Here is a 16,722-nt window from a genome sequence, read left to right as displayed (position 1 = left end):
AGCTGGTCTCCTTCCTTCCTGCTCTCCAGTGCCCATTCGGTTGTATCTAATTACCAGTTGTAAAAGCAAGTTAGCAGTTGTATCGAAACACCTCCAAAACATTTCCGTTGTATAGCTCAACGAACTTGACGATATAGAAGCCCTAGAAGATCTTGATGAAATGTATAACCGCCAGACCACAAGCTGCAGCTTGCACAGTCTCTGACACACTGACAAACGTGAGCCTCCACTTCAGCAGTGACGTTGATGGTCATTCACAGGTCGAAACGAGAAACACGCGACTGCCAGAGTGACATTCCGATGCTCGGGCTGCTCGGGCTGCTCGGGCCCCGTGGCCAGGCTCGTTCTACGCCCCCTGATTCTGCCCAATGACGTTCACAGTCTACCGTGTCGGATTCGCGCGACGGTAGAGCTCGAAGACGCGCAGACGAGGATGGATACCCGGGTGCGAACGGGGTAAAATGCCAAGTTATCAATACCCGAGCGAGCTCGGCTATCTCTGGGTTTGTGGGCGCGTGGAAGCGGGCATGGATTGTTTTTGGGCCACCGTGCACCCCAAACGCACTACAAGCGGGGAAGTGAAGAGGGGGCGTATTCCTCCTCCGTCCTCTGTCGCGGACAAGCAATGTGATGACGATCACGATGGCGCAGTCGAGGCCGTCATGCATCGAGTATCACATGGGCGCGGCGATGCGGAGGCATGGAGGGGAGAGCGTGTGCCGAGCTCCGAGCCGCAATATCAACGGTTCCTGGGACTCTCTGATATTATCGCAGGTTAATATCAGAGAATGGCCTGGGTAATATCAGAGAATCAAAGCAAATGACAAATCCTTTAGGCATACCGGCAAGTCGCCTCGTGCTTTTGCCGATGTGCCTGGGCTGTGTGGCCCGGATATCTGACATTTTGGGCCTCCACCTCCGCCCTTCCTTGTTCCTCGACCCCAGGCTTCAGCTAGCGATGGGCACAAAGGAGCTCGCTTTGCATCCTATGCGTTATGAGGAGGTACGTTCACGCTTGCCATTCAATGCATCGTATGAACTTGGTGTCCAATAGCAGACTTCATTGCGTGCAGGCTGGTGAAAGCTCTGCGAGGGGATGGGTCGATGCGCGAGTGCGCGAATCTCCAGTGTGCGATTCACGAATGCAAGCCGCCCGTGGACAGGTCACCGCGCAGTCACCGCTTCCCTTACCTTCACTTTCCTTGCAGGCAACAACCACGCACAGCTGTGCGGGCTCGGGTGAAGATAAACAGACGTGATAGCCGAGTCGCATTTCTCCGCCACCACTGAGCACTTGCATCAGCGTCATGCATCCTGCAACGTCAGCCACGCCACCCATGCATGCCCCCGTGGCGAGCGTGGCGATCGAGCGGGATCGGCGCGCCGAAATCTGGATTGAGATGCGATATGCGATATGCGGACTGCCCGTTTAGTGTTAACTGGGGGTTGCTCTGCTGGTATGTGGGGGGTCAATCGCCGCCTGACGCCGCTCGATCCTCCGCCGCTCGGCGCCGCCGAAGGCACCGAGGAACGTAGGAACGATGTGCTCCACAACTTTGTCGGTGGCGAGAAACTTGCAGCTGCAAACGAAAGGAAAAAAGGAGAATGGATATGCTCGTTGCATGGACTACACGCCTTGCTATGCTAATTTTCTTTTGGGATCACAAAGGGAGATTACACACGCTGCTACTACTACTGACTAGACTTGATGCCCTACATTTACCAGCGCATGGCACCCTCGAGGATGCCCTGGAGCTGGTCGAGCTCCTCGTTCTGGTTGTCCTTAACGAGGACGGGGGCGAGGTCGAGGACACGACGCTGGGGAAGCATGCCCTTGGCGAGGGTCTCGATGTCAGACGAGGTGTAGCCGACCTGCGAGAGACCACGGGGAACGGCGATCGAGTCAAGGAACTTCTGGATCTCCTCACGGAGGACCTTGCCGATGTCGGCGTCAGAGACGTTGCGGAGCTCCTCGGCGCGGTCGCCCATGAAGATGGCGGCGGCGGTGCGGTGGCGCTCGGGGTCCGAGGGGGCGGTGAAGTCGAAGACCGAGGGCGACGTGAGCGAGACGGCGATACCGTGGGGGATGAGGGGAACGTCCTTGTTGTAAGAGGGGTGGAAGTACTGCTTCTCGGGGGCACGAGCCTTGTTCAGCGACGAGATCGGGTAAGAACCGGCGTGGCACAGGTGGACACCGGCGTTACCGAAACCGATACCGGCGGTCGAAGACGCGAGGAGCATCTGGGTGCGCGCCTCCTCGTCACCAGTGGGGTCCTTGAAGATACGGGGAAGGTACTTGACGGTCTGCTCAAGGGCCCACTTGGAGAAGATGTCCGAGACGGGGTTGGAACCCTGGTAAGCGGGACGGTTGATGGGGTTGGTGGGGCGGGGGGTACGCTCGTAGTAAGGAACAGCGGTGTAGCCTGGAACACGTCAGCGACTGTGTGCTTCTTCTTCAAGAGCCGGCCGGAGCTGAAGTTGATCCGCGAGGCACTGGGTGAAAACTTACTCTCAAGCGAGTGGAAGAGCACATCGAGACCGGCAGCAATGGCGACCTCACGGGGGCAGGTGGCGGTGTTGAGGGTGTCGACAATGCCGAGAGTGGGCTTGAGGGCACGCGAAGCGATACCGGTCTTGAAGCGCATCGAGGGGATGTCAAGAATGGCAGTTCCGGTGGTCTCAGAGCCGGTACCAGCGGTGGTGGGGATGGCAATGAGGGGCTTGAGCTGCTTGTTGATGGGGGTACCCTTGCCGACGGGGGCGTTGATGAAGTCCATCATGTCGGCCTCGGGGTAGCACGAGAGAAGGTTGGCAGCCTTGGCAGTGTCCATGGTGGAACCACCACCGACGGCAAGGAAGTGGGTGACGCCGGCGTTACGGGCCCAGTCGATGGCCTCAGTCCACGACTTGTCAGTAGGCTCAACGGAAACGCGGTCAAAGACCTCGTAGTTGAGGTTGTTGTCCTGGAGCGAGCGGGCAACGGTCTCCATAACGGGAAGCTTGGCAATGTTGCGGTCAGTGAAGACGGCAATCTTGGCGTTCTTCTGCTCAGCAGCGGGGAGACGCTTGATCATGTTGACAAGGTCCATGCCGACCTCGCGGGTGGCACCTGTACCGAAACGGAGGGTGGACGCGGCCATCTAACGAAAATGTCAGTGGTCTGTGACACTTGATAACAATCTCGGCAAGGTCCGACTTTAGGCGAGGTGGTTTCAGACATTATACGCGGGGCGCCGCCCTTGGACATGCGCTCGCGATGAATGTCGTCCTCGCCGCTGTCGACAAAGACTGCCAGCCTGTATTGCATGTACTCACCTCGAAGGCGTAGTCGCCCTTGGAGTTTCCGGGACCGGGGACGTCGACGGGGGTAGCAAGACCACGGGAGTGCGAGTGGCCGTGGTCGTGAGAGCCGGGGGTGCAAGAGTGGGCGGCAGCGTGAGAGCGGCCGCATCCCCTACAGCCCTGGGAGGCGGTAAGGGACATGAGACGGACAGCGTTGGCACGAGCAGCGGCGGCGACCATTGTGGACGGTAGAGTGGGGAGTGGAGAAGGAAGAGATGGTGAAGAGGAAGTGGTAGCGGTGAACTTATATTGTTCTTGGGTGCAGAGAGTATGTGCTGGCTGGGGTGGCCCTAAGACTTGTCAGGTGAGAGGGTAGGGACCTAAAGCGAGGGGTAACGGGGTAAGGCTAAAGGCTACTGGGGGTTTAGACGCGCATACGGCCGATTGCATGTGGAATACTAGACGTGCTCCCCCAAGCATTGCTTGCCAGATGCCCAGATGTCAGTGCCTGGCGGCGGAGGGAAGGGAGAGCAAGGAAGGAGCTCGGCTCGAGCTGGGTCCGGTTGCCGACCTTGAAACCCCGGCGACTTCGACCCGGACCATACCCACCACCACTCAGCGAGCCAAACGCATCAGCCCTAGCCATGCTAGCCAGGCCAGCCTAATCCCAGGTCCCGCCCAGCCCAGCGCCGCAAATACCGCGCCGCCCCCCCAAGCCCCCAATCCCACCTCTAATCCCGCAGGGACACACCTGCTCCTCCACATTGGGTCCCCGCACCTTGACACACGTGGACACCACTCGCTGTCCGCGGCATTCACAAGTCACGTGAAAGGATATTTGTTTCCTGCAATTCTCCGTCTCATTATTCCCATCCAGCAACTGCTTCCGTCGCGTCCATGTCAACAAGATTGATACTCCTCTGCTGGAACTCGGGGCCACGGACGGCTCAAGTCACGACACGCCGAACTGTCGCATCCATTGAGCGTGATCCCCTTCTGGTGCACATCCCACGAGGACAAGAACGTCACGGCATGCACGGCAATGACACTGGAGCAATATGGCTTCGGCGTCCATTCAAGGATCACGTCAGGCCTGCAGGCAATCCAGGTCACACACAGGATCTGCACGATCTCGATCCAGATTTAGACGTACCAAGACACTGCACACGTCTTCACCGCTGGTACCCAGATGAGCCAGTGCAACGCTGCACTGGTATCCAGTTGTCTGATTGTGTTTCGGCAGCCAGTCCTTACATCAGTGCGGTGACGATGGCATCAGCAGCCTCTCGGCGCCCGCGGTGTCCAAGCGTAAGCACAACAGGTCGGTGATCCGTTGTCTTTGTCTCGCGGCATGCCTGTTTTCCTGGCCAGGCGTGTTGGACTCTCCGAGATACCAAGCTACCAAGGGCTTGGCATCGTCACTTAACATGACGCTCGGGCCGTTTAGTGCCCGCAGCCGCCGGTCCTCGGCCAGCGATACACGCAACGCGTCCCGCTAGTGTGTGTTGATGTCAGCATGCCAGCAACAGACGAGCGCGACGACGCGCGCGACATGTTGGGTTTGTAATCGCGCCAAGGGGCGGCCAGCGAGTGAGCAAATAGGAGACTTTGGCTGTGTCCTGAAGATGATTATTATTACCTGGGCCAAGGTAGGGAGAGACAGCGAGGGCATAGGATCGACGATACGGGTCAGGGACCTGACTCCACTCGTGATCGTTTCGTCTCAGGCATGGCCAGGAATCCTCAACTTTATCCTCGCCATTGCCGCCTCTGACTGGTCGACCACCGCTGCGGCCCTCTCAACCCTCACGTTGCCCTCGGCCTGACCCTCAAGGCCCACCGTTCGCCCTGGACGCAACCCTCACGCTCCCTCACGCTCCTTCACGGTCCCGGCGAGCCTCGCCGTTCTTGCTCACAGCTGCAATTGACGTCGACCACTATGCGACACCACCCACCCGGCCGTTTGCACCTCCTGCACATATCCAGTCTATGGCCCATAGCCACCAACCCACCACAGCCAAGCGACAGCACCAAAACCTTCCTGGCTCGCTCCATTGTCGCCGATTCTAGCCAAATATAATATTCACCTGCCTGTACAATCTCCACTTCAGTTCCTCGCATCACTCTCACTTGACACAGGGGCGCGCCACTGTGGTCAGTGCATGCAGATCGACACCGCCCGCCTGCCCACGCATTACTCTTACCGACAGACTGCATTCCGTGGAAGCCGTCTGCCATCGGCTGAGAGGAAGACGCAATACGCAAAGCTCGGGCAGCCCAAAGCAAACCCACTTGCGCCTCACCCTCACCGCCGGCTGCCCCGTGCTGCGCAGCCGCAGGTCCCTCGCCTGCAGTCATCAACCCTCGCCCGTCCCTCGCAGGTCCCTCGTCCCTCTGGCCCTTGTTCAACTCTTCCTGAAGTCTCCTCTGGCCTCTTGCGTGTCTGGACCTTTCAACCCCGATCCCTTGCCGTACTGCGTGCCTTCCCCCGTCCTCGATCTCCATCGGCCACCGCGCGCATAGGATCTAGGTCTTGAGCCGCCTGCAGCTCCTCGCAGTCTCGACTTGATTCTCTGCACGACCGCCTACCAACGCATCAACACACACCTACTTCTCTCTCTCCGCACACGCCAACACTCCCACTCTGCACAACGCGCATCGCTCATACCTCTTTGTCTCATCGGCAGCAAACATCACGTCCTAGTCTTCCTTCTGCGTGTCGCATCTCGCTTTCGCTTTTCACGATCGTCACCCCCCTCAATCCCCCTCAAACTTACCTCGTCGACCGACCCCTTGCATCGCCGCCGCGTGCCCGATCGCCCAGACTCTCCCACCCCTCTCTCGGACCCGCGCGAACCGCAGCTTTCTAAATCGAACCTGCCAAGCTTGTCTCGACGCACATCATGCAGGGTACGATGGGCCCGCAGACGGCCAGGTCTTCCTCGGGCTCGCGAGTAGTCGATGGCCGTCTTGCTGTCTCCACTTCTTACCACCACGCACCCGTTCAGTACGCCACGACACGACAGGCCACGTCCTCGAGCTCGCCCTTACTGTCCACTCGTGCGCAGGCCCGCAGCGACAACTACGGCCCGCCCGTCATGACTGCGGTCCACCCCGGTTGCGTGCTGTGCGGTATCGTCGCCAGCGCCGCATCGCATTCTTCCAGCATGAGCAGTGCCCCTCAGTCTCCGATCTCACCGTCCATCTCGCTCTCGACGCCAGTCCGCGCCGCGACCCCCGACCTGCAGCGCGGCCAGCGACCGAATGGCCCTCCGATCGAGCCGTATGCGCCGCCTGTGCCGCCGGGGCAGTCCAACCGCGTCATAAACGTGGGACCACACCAGGTCATCTACCGGGATGACTTTATCACTGTCTACCCGGCCGAGGGCAAGGAGTCGCTGTGTCCTGAGGGAAGACACCTCATCATCATCCTGAACCAGCACCTGACGAACGTCTATGACCTGGTGAGTACGAGGAAGATGAAGTCTGGGGGGTTGTTTCGGCCGCAATTACTGACTGAGCACAGGGCCCTTCGGATATCCCGGTGCTCTCTCACATGATCAACACGGCGAAGCGGCTTCTGCTACGATCTGTCGCTGCTCCGAATGCATCGATCGCAGAGCGAGGACTAGGAGAGAAGGACGTCCGTGTCGGGTTTGTGAACGGCATGCCTGGTGAGTAATCGAAATTCTTGGCGCCCCTTCGCAGCATTGCTATAAATATATCGAAGCGCCCCGTCGACCCGATGGCTGGAAGAGTCTCGCCCCTGTACATGGTTCCAAAGTGCTAACCCTTTCCAGCGGATCCACGATCGCCGCACCCGCACCTGCATGCGCAGGCGTTCCTCGGCCCGTTCGACAAGACGTTACCCGGCTCGACGCTGTGGCGGCGCAACATTGTCTTCTCATACATGAACTGGTGGAGTCTGGAGGACCTGCGCGCCGAGATCCGCGAGGCGACGTCCAACTGCCGCGTCAAGAGCGGGTACGACGACCGCTTCGAGGCGCCGATCGACAAGGTCCCCGATGCGGGCGCGAGCGAGGGCTTCCCGAACGCCATGGAGCCGGTGCACGACGCATACGCCGACGGACCCGGACCCTCGACGTTGCGCCGGAACGACAGCGCCAAGTCGGACGCGACTGTCAAGGCGGGCAGCTCGAAGCGGCACGAGCACGGCGAGCAGCGCGCATTCGTCAGCGCCTCGCGCACTTCCTCGATGTCGAGCAACGAGTATGAGGTCAGCATCAACTCGAACTCGAGCTAAGCCGAGCTCCAGCGTCAGCTGGAGCGAGGCGTGTGTGGAGTTGAGATTCTTCACACGCTCGTCGCTTTACTCAGGCTCACTCAACTCCTTACGCAATACAACCACGACCCGACTTCCCTCCGCCGAGGGCATCGTAATACCAAAATACCACTGTTCACTTGTTTCCCCACCCCTTACCTCTCCGCACCCTCCGCACCTCCGGCATTCCTCGCATTTCATTCACGCACACGCACGCTCGGAAGACATCCGCACTCTCCAGCAACGAGCAACGCACAATTGTAAAACCCCATAGGCAAGCGCATACGGTATGGCACGAGATGTACTTTTGTCATAATCACAGGGTTCGAGCTGTCGCAGGCAGCGAGGCGGCGAGGGAACTGGGTTTGGCTATGGAGGTGTACGAGGAAGCCACAGAATGGTAGGCAACGTTCTTCTAATTGGGACGAGGGAGTAAGGGAGAAATCGAGGATGCGAGGTGAGGGGAAAAGAGGATCAGTGACGTGAGGCATACTTGAGGCGGTCTGCGATCCTCTCCTCCATCTGAATCTCGGCCGCCTGGGCACTGAACTGTCAGCTAACGGATCCAGCTACTCTAGCATTCAAGATGACCTACCGGCTGCGCTCGCTCATCTTGCGCATCTCGTCGACAACCCACTTCTCGCGCTTGAGAACCTGTCGTTCGCGCTCCTCGAGTTCGGCCTCGCGCTCCCTCATCCTGTCCAGCTTCCACTCATCCTCCCGCTCCTTCTCCCTCCATGCTCCTCCAGCCCCACCACCGCTGCCAGCACCCACGGTGACCGTAGGTAAAGCCCGAGTCGTCGGGGAGCGACAGACCTGCAATTCCTGGATCAGTTTCTCCCTCGCAGCCAAACTGCCCGTCAGAGCGGCCAGGAGCACTCTGTCCCCATTCTCGCTGCCTTCGGAGGTCGAGAAGAGAGAGTTGGAAGAGGTAGAGGGGACCTGGAGGACCCACACCTCGCGCTCACTCCCGTCCCGCTGGGCGGTCAGGAGGCTCGCGCCGGATCCAAAGTCCTGGATGTTCCACCAGGTGCGCTGCTGCGCCGCGTGCAAGTTGGAAGCAGAGGTTAGGGCGTGGAACTGCGCGAGCGAGAGTTGGTCAGAGGTCAGGAGGCCCGAGAGGGGTGGGGGCAGGAAGAGGGACAGCTGGGAGAGGAGGGCGAGGCGCTCTGCGACTAGCAACTCTTGGCTCTGGACGTTAGCTGGACGATTCCGCATTGCACAGCGAGAGGAATGAAGACGGAAGAAGGGAAGGAGGGAGATAACGGACTCACGCGCAAAGCCTTGTGACGACCCGTCACGGTCGGCAGGCTGCCCTTCGGCACACCCAGAACTAGCGCGACGATGCTGAGCCCAAGCGTGACCCAGAGGAGGGGGTGGGGGCGGCGTTCCCACACTTGCTGCACCCGCTCCACGACCTGCACCTTGGGCTCAACCTTGGGCTCGGCCTTTGGCTCCTTCTTCGTGCCGTTCTCCTTGGGCTCCTTGGGCTTCTTTGGAAGGGGCGCCGGCACAGGCTCCTCCTTCGGCACGACGACGGGGTTGATGTAGATTGTCGGCAGCTGGATGCCCAGCGCGTCGTCGTGGCGCGGCGCGTCCTGGCTGATGGTGATCTTGGCGTTTTGCGGCACCGCGTCGCCTAGGTTGAGGGCGGCTTGGATGTTGCTGCTGCTGCCTTCGGCCATCTTGGGATTCGTCATTGAAGGCTGAGCGGCGAGTGGACGAGTGGACGAGTGACGAGCCGAGGAACCGAGTTGAGCTAGGTGAACAAGACTCGCGACAGACTGATACTGAGACTGGGTGAGTAGCCAGAACCGGTGCAATAGTCGTCAGGATAATGTCAGAAGAAGAAGAGAGAAGAAGAGAAGAACACAGACAGGACGGCCATCCGCCTGCGCACACCCGGTGCTGACTCGCACCCAGCCTTCTCGCGGATCCAGGCCATGGTCGCTTGATGCGCTTGATGGGCACGACGCGCGCGACGCACGTTACTCCGCAGCTTCGTCCAAAGGAGGCGACAGTGCGACAGTGCGGCGTTGCGAGCGGGGCGAGGATGAGATTCGACGATCGGTGCACGGGGCTAGAAGACACGAGGCGGGACATGATCTTCCCTGTTGTGCAAAGCCTTGCCTCGAGGCAGGCGGGGTGCTCAGACCGGGTCGGCTGGGTCGCTGATGGCATGTGTGTGCGCAGCGCATCAAGCCTTTCCCAGCCACCACACACAAAGAGCATGCGTTTGATGTGCGCCGTCGAATGCCTTCGTCTCGTTTCCTGGTAACCCCATTATCCTTCCCCTGCTCATCAAGCATGAGTCGGTCGGCCCCTTCTGTCCGCGTGGCTGGCATGTCCGGCCGATTGCCCTCTTGAACTTGTGAGTCGCAGCGGTCCCGTGCGTCAGTGCTCGGCCGATCCTTCAAGATACCGATATCCCAATACCATCAACAATGTATACAACCTAGGACGAGGTGCTGGCGGTCGCAGCGGCGGCGGCAGCAGCAGCAGCGGCCGCGTCGACCTCAGGCGCGAGCAGAACCTTGGGCATGCTCGTCGCGATGACTCCGGAAACGGCCATACTGATGTCAGCTCGCCTCCATACTAGTAGCCTACCCAAGAGTAGCCAGGGGCGACGAGGCGTCCGGCTTGCGGCGCATCGACTCGGTGGTCACGAAAGAGGAGACGGCGAGAACCATCGCGGTCCAGATGATGCTGCTTGTTAGCTAAGAACTGGGGTCCAGACAGCAAGTGCGCTGCTCGTATGGAGTGCTCTGGTTTTGACAGCCGCTCGTGGGACAAGTCGCGTTGGACCAGGTGCTGCGACACCGGTGCAGATCGAAGCAACCAAGAGACCGCACGGTAGCACAGTCACTTTCGCGCTCCGTGCTCCAGTAGACTCACAGAGGGCTCTTCATGAACATGCCTCCACCGGCCATCATCATGAGCGCGCTGCCGAAGAGGTCGCGCTGCTCCTCCCAGTCGTCCGACGCCGGGAGGTGGTACGCGAAGAGCCTGTCGTCAGCTAGCCTCGCGCCTTTCAGCTCACTTGTCGCTCTTGGGATCGGACTTGTCGTAGACGGGGGCGGCGACGACCATGGTGTATGCGATGAGAAGGAGTGGATCAGCTCATCCACCTCATCTCGTGCCAGTGGCCGGTGGGCGCTAGCGCTGGCACTAGCCGGCGGTCGTGCGGCGTGCGGAACCAAACGGTAACAAACGGCGATTACAGCTGGCGTCATCGGTCGATTAGGAGAATAGTATTGCGGATTCTAATGCAACGCGACATGACTCACCTGGCACGCGAGGAAGACACCGACATTTGTTGTGCCCTCCACTTCTCATTGTTGCCATCACCACATCACTCAACAGCTCGCCGCCATGTCTGACGAGGTCAACAATGCTGCGCCAGCCACGAATGGCCAGATCACCGAGGGTGAGCCTCACATCTAGCTACATGAGCTGACGTGCAGCCGAGGCCTCGCTGTACGACCGTCAGATCCGTCTGTGGGGTGTTGAGGCGCAGAACAGGTTAGCTATGAGTCGTGTGGAAGCTGATGACAGGATGCGCTCTTCGACAGTGCTGATTCTCTCGCTTCGCTCCGTTGCGCACGAGACAATCAAGAACCTCGTGCTGGCCGGCATCGGCCGCCTCATTGTCATGGACGACGGCGCGGTCACGGAGGAAGATCTCGGCAGCGGATTCTTGTTCCGCGAGGAGGATGGCGCTGTCGGCAAGAACGTGAGCTCTTCAAATGGCGACTACCAGCTGACAGATCAGCGAACGGAGGCAGCTCTGGCCCAGATCCAGTCTCTGAACCCCCTCGTTTCGCTTACGGCTGAGCCGACGCTTGCGCCCTTCGTCGGTTCTGATGGTGCGCCCGGAGATCGTGCCCAGATGGCAGAGTATCTGAAGCGGGAGGGCGTGGATGTCGTCGTCGCGTGCGACTTTGCGCGCCCGCAGCTCGAGGCCATCAACGCTGCCGTGCGCGATGCCGACTCCATGTTCTTCGCGGCTGGATCTTACGGATTCTACGGGTACATCTTCGCCGATCTCGGTGCCAAGTACGAGAACGTTGCTAGGTGGGTTACCTGCAGATGCTTATCTAACCCTCAGTGAGAACCGAGGTGACCCGAATAGCGCCCTCATCAAGCTCCAGACTAACTACGTGCCGCTTTCGCAGGCGCTGGACCGGAGCAAGTGGCAGGACGTTGAGACGCCAGCCGGCAAGGGCGGAAGTCCCTTCCGCGGCCTCTCCAAGGCGAACACGCGCCAGGCCCGGCCGGATCTGCACATCGCGCTCCAGTCACTGTGGGACTACGAGGCGAAGCACGGGCTGCCTTCGAGCTCTGCGGCGGCGGTGGAGATCCAGGCCACGGCGGAGCAGATGCTGAAGGACCTCGGCGTGAACAAGCGCACGATGAGGAGCGTTGACGAGGTGATCATCACGTAAGTGCTGGCCTCGAATACTGATAGCTGACATCAGGCACCTGGCCGAGCATGCAACTCACTTCTTCCCGCCGACATTGGCGATCCTCGGAGGTCTGCTCGCGCAGGACGTTCTCCGTGCGCTATCCCGCAAGGACAATCCGATCACCAACCTCCTCGTGTTAGACAGCATGGGCGGTGCGGCCTCGGTCGCGCGCTGGGGCATGGACGAGGCGGTCATTAAGAAGAACTAGACGGCGACGATTATCTGTAGATTTATACATTATGACATCAGTACAACAGTGTTCTAGCAGTCTATGCTGTGGCCGGAGCCGCTTCAGCGTTCGTGGTCTTCGCATCTTTCTCCGCGCCTTCCTCCTTCGGTTCGTCCTTGACTTCCTCCTTCTCAGCGCGCCTGATGTCAGCTTGGTTGTCGCGACCTTGCAGCTTACCATGTCTCGTGATGCCGTGTGCCGAGGCGAATCAGCTCACCGATAAAGCCCATGTCACCGAGCATCACGCGGAACGATGGCTGCTGCAGCAGACCAAGGTAGTACAGGCATGTCGGATAACTGGCAGGTCAGCGTAGATATGCTCGCAGTACCTACACAATGAAGCGAACGTATTCCGGCTTGCGCCAGTACTCCATGTACTTCAGATACTCCAAAAATGCCGGGTCCTCAAGATACTTCTGAAGATGCAGCTCATGCAAGTAGAGGGGGTTCGCGAGACACTGCACGAACTGATGTCAGCTGTGGTCAATCTCGCCCCAAAGCTCACCTCCAGCTCGGATTGGAAGCGAACAAGGTTGGCGTGCTTCTCCGGCGACCGCGTCGGAACTGTTCCGTCCAGTAACGGCGGAGGAGGGAGGATGGTCGGGAGCTGCTGCATGATGTCGCAGCTGTTTGGGGGAAGGACAAAGAGCGACTGTCACAACATCAACGCTCGCACTATCGAGGATCGAGGAGGGTGGAGGAAGTGGAGGTTACGTAATACGTGGTGTGTGTGATCTTGAAATTTCAGAATTCGGTTCGTCACCAAGTGACCGGCCCACGACAGGTTACTGCGTCAACAACACCTAACACCACAAAATCAACATGGCGGACCCCTCGAGCTCAGGCTCTGGCCCGCGCCAGCTGCCCGTCAACCTCTTCACGCGGAGTGACAGCTATGCCATCCCGCAGTCGACGTACTTCATCCCGGCGGACTGGCGGCGTTTCCAGCTCTCCGAGCTCATCAACAAGGTGCTCGGCCATGGCGGCGACAGCGGCGTCGCGCCGGTCCCGTTCGACTTCGTTGTCGAGGGTGAGGTGCTCCGCGGCTCGCTCGAGAACTGGGTCAAGCGCCACCGCGGCGACGACGAGGAGACGGCTATCTCCATCGAGTACATGCAGAGCGTCATGCCTCCTACCGAGGCGGGACGATGGGAGCAGGAGGACTGGGTCTCTGGCATCAGCCTCCAGAGGAAAGGGTAAGCTACTACGTGAGGTTGGTGAGCTGACAACAGACACATGCTCGTGTCCTCGTACCTCTCGAACGTGCAGGTGATGCCCCTCGGCGCTGCGGACCCGACGCCGCTCTACACCCTTCCCCTCCCGACATCCCTTGGTGCGACGAGCTGCACGTGGGTCTCTCCCTCTGACGTTACGAGCGACATCCTTGTGGCTGCTGGTGGTGTCGACCGCGCGACGCACGTTTACCAGCTTCCGTCTCTCGAGCCCGACATCGCCGCAAGCGAGGGTGCGACCGCTCGTGAGATCTACACCCTGATGGGCCACACCGGTCCTATCTCGTCCGTCATCACCTCGCGAACAGGCAAGGACATCGTCTCGGCGTCGTGGGACTCGACTGTCAACCTCTACGTCGTCCCGGAGTCTGAGCCAGACTCGCACCAGGTCGACGCCGAGCCGACGTCGTACCTTCCGGGACAGAAGAAGCGGCGCAAGCTGCACGGCGACGCGCCGCGAAACATCGAGGGTCTGACTGATGGCGACGCCGGAGCCGCGGGCGAGGGATGGCGCCGTCTTCCCGACCTCCAGTTCCGGGGACACCGGGGGCGTGTCGGTGCTGTCGTGTGGGACGTGAACGAGGACCTGCGTGTCTGGTCTGCGGGATGGGACGGCAGCGTGCGACAGTGGGACGCCGAGACGGGCGCCAACGTCCTCACCCGCCAGGGACCGGCGGACAAGGCGCTCCTCTGTCTCGACCAGTTCCAGGGCAGCGGCCAGCTCGCCACCGGATCCATGGACCGCACCGTCTCGCTCTGGGACACGCGCCAGGCCGCCTCCGTCATTGCCCAGAGCCTCAACGTCGGCTCCCCCGTGCCCTCGCTCCAGTGCCACCCCCGCAGCTCCTTCACCCTCGCCACGGCCACCTATGCCGGCAACGTCCAGATCTGGGACGTCCGATCGCCCAAGCACGCGCTCTTCAGCGTCAGGAGACAGGGCGAGCTCAACCGCACCGAGACGAAGAACGGCAAGGTCCTCGGCGAGCGTCTCCTCGCTGTTGCTTGGGACGGCGAGGTCCTGGCCGCCGGTGGCGAGGACGGAGAGGTTGGCGTGTGGAAGGCGAGGGGCGAGTAGACAGCTAGGCGAATAGATTCTCAACCATGTAACTGCGTTCACATCTGTCTGGGCGGGCTGACGAGTTGACTGGGACTAATGCATTTCGTACAACTGATGTTTGGTACAGATTGACTTCTGGAGGGTTCACATCGAGCCGGCCTCGTCCGGCTGGCCGCGGCCGCGAGGGCAACACGGTGCGTAGCAAGTCTCTCCCGCCGTACAGAGGTAAGAGTAGCATTGTGCCTCGTTGAGCGGCACACCTTTGGGGATTTTGCCACCGGTGGTCAAGACGGATGTCTCACGGACAAGGGCCAGCGTTTCCTCGGCGATGCGCTCAAGACGGTTGAGGCGGGCTTCAATGTCGCTACTCGCCTCGACCTTCTTTAGGCACGCGTCCACCTCCCCACGGAGGTCATCGAATGCGCTGAGCAACTCGACAGCTGCAAGTGCGCTCGTATGTGACACAGAGAAGCCTTCCATTAGCCCCGATCCATTGCAGGCGCCACTTACACTCGATCATGAGCTCGACAGTGGATTTGAATGTCTTGACATCTCTCTGGGCCTCAGGCGAGGGGCTGAGGAGGAGCGCTGCTGCGCAGAAGGCGTGCACCTCTGCCGCGATCGGAGGTGCGACGGGTAGCGGAATGCGAGAGTTGTTGTACAGAACACACCCCTCTAAGTGCGGGAAACCCTTGATCAGGTGGTGCTCGGATACGGCTGACGGAATGCGAACCATACTGCCGAGGGGTTGCGAGAACTAGGATATTTGCGAAAGCGAGAAGCAAGCGAAGGATAGTGGAGCTCTTATATGTTGGTCACGCTGGCTTGAGTGATCAACAAGCTAGGAGCCGATGGGAGGTCTACCGTGACGGCTACCGCATTAGCCCATAAAGTGGACTGGTGGGATGAGCGATTAAGTGGGTGACGAGAGTGGATAAAATGAGGAGCTAAGGGGGACTCGTTGCCAGTGCCGGACCGAGACACGCGCGGCATTCGTCCTCATGCTTCTGTGCCGGTGGCGATCGACCTGATGGTCAGCGGCCGAGCCTCGTGGGACATGGCGGTGCTCACTCCGCGACGGGCTCTGTTCGCTGACGCTTGGCCGGCGGCGTCTCCGTTCCTGCGGCGTCTACCTCGGCGTCGGCGGCGGACTGGCCCGCGACCTCTCCTGGCGAGTTCTCCTTCGGCGGAGTCGGGAGCTGCCCCGGCTTGTTGCCCGAAGCTTCTGGTCCCGGTGTCCCCATAGGGCTACCACTTTCCAGCATATCTTTGATGTCCCTCATCATAGCCTCGAGGCCATCGAGCCTACTGCCGACGTTCTTGATGTCGAGGAGGCACTTGTTGATGTTCTCCTCCTGCTGAGCCTGGCGGGCTTGCAGGTCGTTCACCTTGGTGACCGCGTCCTTGCAGCTCATGAGGAGCGAGTCCTGAAAGTCCAGTCGATTCTCAAGTTCGCCGACACGCTTGAGGGCGTCGGACATGCCAGCGCTCACGATCTGCCCCCGCTGCTCGAGAATCCCCACGCGGCTCTCGGCTTTGCGCACCATGGCTTCCATGACGTTGTTGCTGCCGTCGTTCTTCTCGATCGCGTCGATGCGCCGCTTCAGACTCGTCTGCGTGCTCTGGATGTTCACCGCGCTGTCCTGAATCCCGGTGAGGTGCTGGACGAGAACGCGCTGTACGCGGCTGAGCTCGTTGCGCAGCTCAGCAGCCATGGTCGACTCGTTTGAGTTTGTGTATCCTGAACCGCTTGTGGCTGGGGTATTAGTGCTGGCATTCAGATGTGAAGGGTACCCGACTCACTCGTCGATGCAGCGCCGAAGGCGCCTTTGCGAGAGGACGTCCGTTGGAGATAGATGCCCGCGTCTCGAAGGTATGCAGTGTGAATGTTGTTGCAGAGCGTGCTGGCAGCGATCGCAGAGGGGCTCGTGGGTCCCTCAAGATCTCCTAAGCGCGTTGCGATCTCGTCCACCTTTTCGAAGACTTGCTTGAACATGTGGAATGGGATGCAGTTGCCGTACCCCTTGCAGGTGCTGTTCAGCAGTGGGGAGGCGAGCCAGAACGGGTGCAGACGAAGCACAGCCGGAACTGCGATGAGATTGGATTCGTGCTTGACTCTGGGCATGATGCTGGTATCGAACGCCGACGTTGTGCTCTCGTTACGGAGCTCCTGG

General features: G+C 60.1%; 9 protein-coding genes across 9 annotated transcripts; 4 read left to right on the top strand and 5 right to left on the bottom strand.

The window, feature by feature from the left end:
• Nucleotides 1–1,719: 1,719 nt before the first annotated feature.
• On the bottom strand, nt 1,720–3,522 carry A1Q1_00294 (alcohol dehydrogenase; the record flags this gene model as incomplete). The annotated part of the gene is made up of 3 exons (XM_014328992.1): nt 1,720–2,423; nt 2,510–3,140; nt 3,316–3,522. The coding sequence occupies 3 exons, from the start codon at nt 3,520–3,522 to the stop codon at nt 1,720–1,722; spliced, it is 1,542 nt and encodes a 513-aa protein (XP_014184467.1).
• Nucleotides 3,523–6,197: 2,675 nt separating this feature from the next.
• A1Q1_00293 (uncharacterized protein) lies at nt 6,198–7,546 on the top strand (the record flags this gene model as incomplete). Its single annotated transcript, XM_014328991.1, has 3 exons — nt 6,198–6,746; nt 6,809–6,956; nt 7,083–7,546. The coding sequence occupies 3 exons, from the start codon at nt 6,198–6,200 to the stop codon at nt 7,544–7,546; spliced, it is 1,161 nt and encodes a 386-aa protein (XP_014184466.1).
• A 492-nt stretch (nt 7,547–8,038) lies between these two features.
• A1Q1_00292 (uncharacterized protein) lies at nt 8,039–9,249 on the bottom strand (the record flags this gene model as incomplete). The annotated part of the gene is made up of 3 exons (XM_014328990.1): nt 8,039–8,108; nt 8,160–8,755; nt 8,839–9,249. The coding sequence occupies 3 exons, from the start codon at nt 9,247–9,249 to the stop codon at nt 8,039–8,041; spliced, it is 1,077 nt and encodes a 358-aa protein (XP_014184465.1).
• A 1,687-nt stretch (nt 9,250–10,936) lies between these two features.
• A1Q1_00291 (SUMO activating enzyme) lies at nt 10,937–12,238 on the top strand (the record flags this gene model as incomplete). Its single annotated transcript, XM_014328989.1, has 4 exons — nt 10,937–10,991; nt 11,137–11,638; nt 11,697–12,005; nt 12,043–12,238. 4 exons carry the CDS (start codon nt 10,937–10,939, stop codon nt 12,236–12,238), a joined length of 1,062 nt encoding a protein of 353 aa, XP_014184464.1.
• A 61-nt stretch (nt 12,239–12,299) lies between these two features.
• Nucleotides 12,300–12,875, bottom strand: A1Q1_00290 (transcription from Pol II promoter-related protein; the record flags this gene model as incomplete). Its single annotated transcript, XM_014328988.1, has 3 exons — nt 12,300–12,399; nt 12,593–12,717; nt 12,765–12,875. 3 exons carry the CDS (start codon nt 12,873–12,875, stop codon nt 12,300–12,302), a joined length of 336 nt encoding a protein of 111 aa, XP_014184463.1.
• A 206-nt stretch (nt 12,876–13,081) lies between these two features.
• A1Q1_00289 (chromosome organization and biogenesis -related protein) lies at nt 13,082–13,459 on the top strand (the record flags this gene model as incomplete). Its single annotated transcript, XM_014328987.1, has 1 exon — nt 13,082–13,459. One exon carries the CDS (start codon nt 13,082–13,084, stop codon nt 13,457–13,459), a length of 378 nt encoding a protein of 125 aa, XP_014184462.1.
• Nucleotides 13,460–13,531: 72 nt separating this feature from the next.
• A1Q1_00288 (chromosome organization and biogenesis -related protein) lies at nt 13,532–14,566 on the top strand (the record flags this gene model as incomplete). Its single annotated transcript, XM_014328986.1, has 1 exon — nt 13,532–14,566. The coding sequence occupies one exon, from the start codon at nt 13,532–13,534 to the stop codon at nt 14,564–14,566; it is 1,035 nt and encodes a 344-aa protein (XP_014184461.1).
• A 126-nt stretch (nt 14,567–14,692) lies between these two features.
• A1Q1_00287 (uncharacterized protein) lies at nt 14,693–15,284 on the bottom strand (the record flags this gene model as incomplete). Its single annotated transcript, XM_014328985.1, has 2 exons — nt 14,693–14,988; nt 15,059–15,284. The coding sequence occupies 2 exons, from the start codon at nt 15,282–15,284 to the stop codon at nt 14,693–14,695; spliced, it is 522 nt and encodes a 173-aa protein (XP_014184460.1).
• Nucleotides 15,285–15,615: 331 nt separating this feature from the next.
• On the bottom strand, nt 15,616–16,673 carry A1Q1_00286 (uncharacterized protein; the record flags this gene model as incomplete). The annotated part of the gene is made up of 2 exons (XM_014328984.1): nt 15,616–16,304; nt 16,352–16,673. 2 exons carry the CDS (start codon nt 16,671–16,673, stop codon nt 15,616–15,618), a joined length of 1,011 nt encoding a protein of 336 aa, XP_014184459.1.
• Nucleotides 16,674–16,722: the final 49 nt, after the last annotated feature.

This window comes from Trichosporon asahii (assembly GCF_000293215.1).
Source record: "Trichosporon asahii var. asahii CBS 2479 unplaced genomic scaffold scaffold00002, whole genome shotgun sequence".
Taxonomy (NCBI): domain Eukaryota; kingdom Fungi; phylum Basidiomycota; class Tremellomycetes; order Trichosporonales; family Trichosporonaceae; genus Trichosporon; species Trichosporon asahii.
Note: the sequence above shows the minus strand (reverse complement) of the source record. Positions and strands in the feature narration are given on the sequence as shown.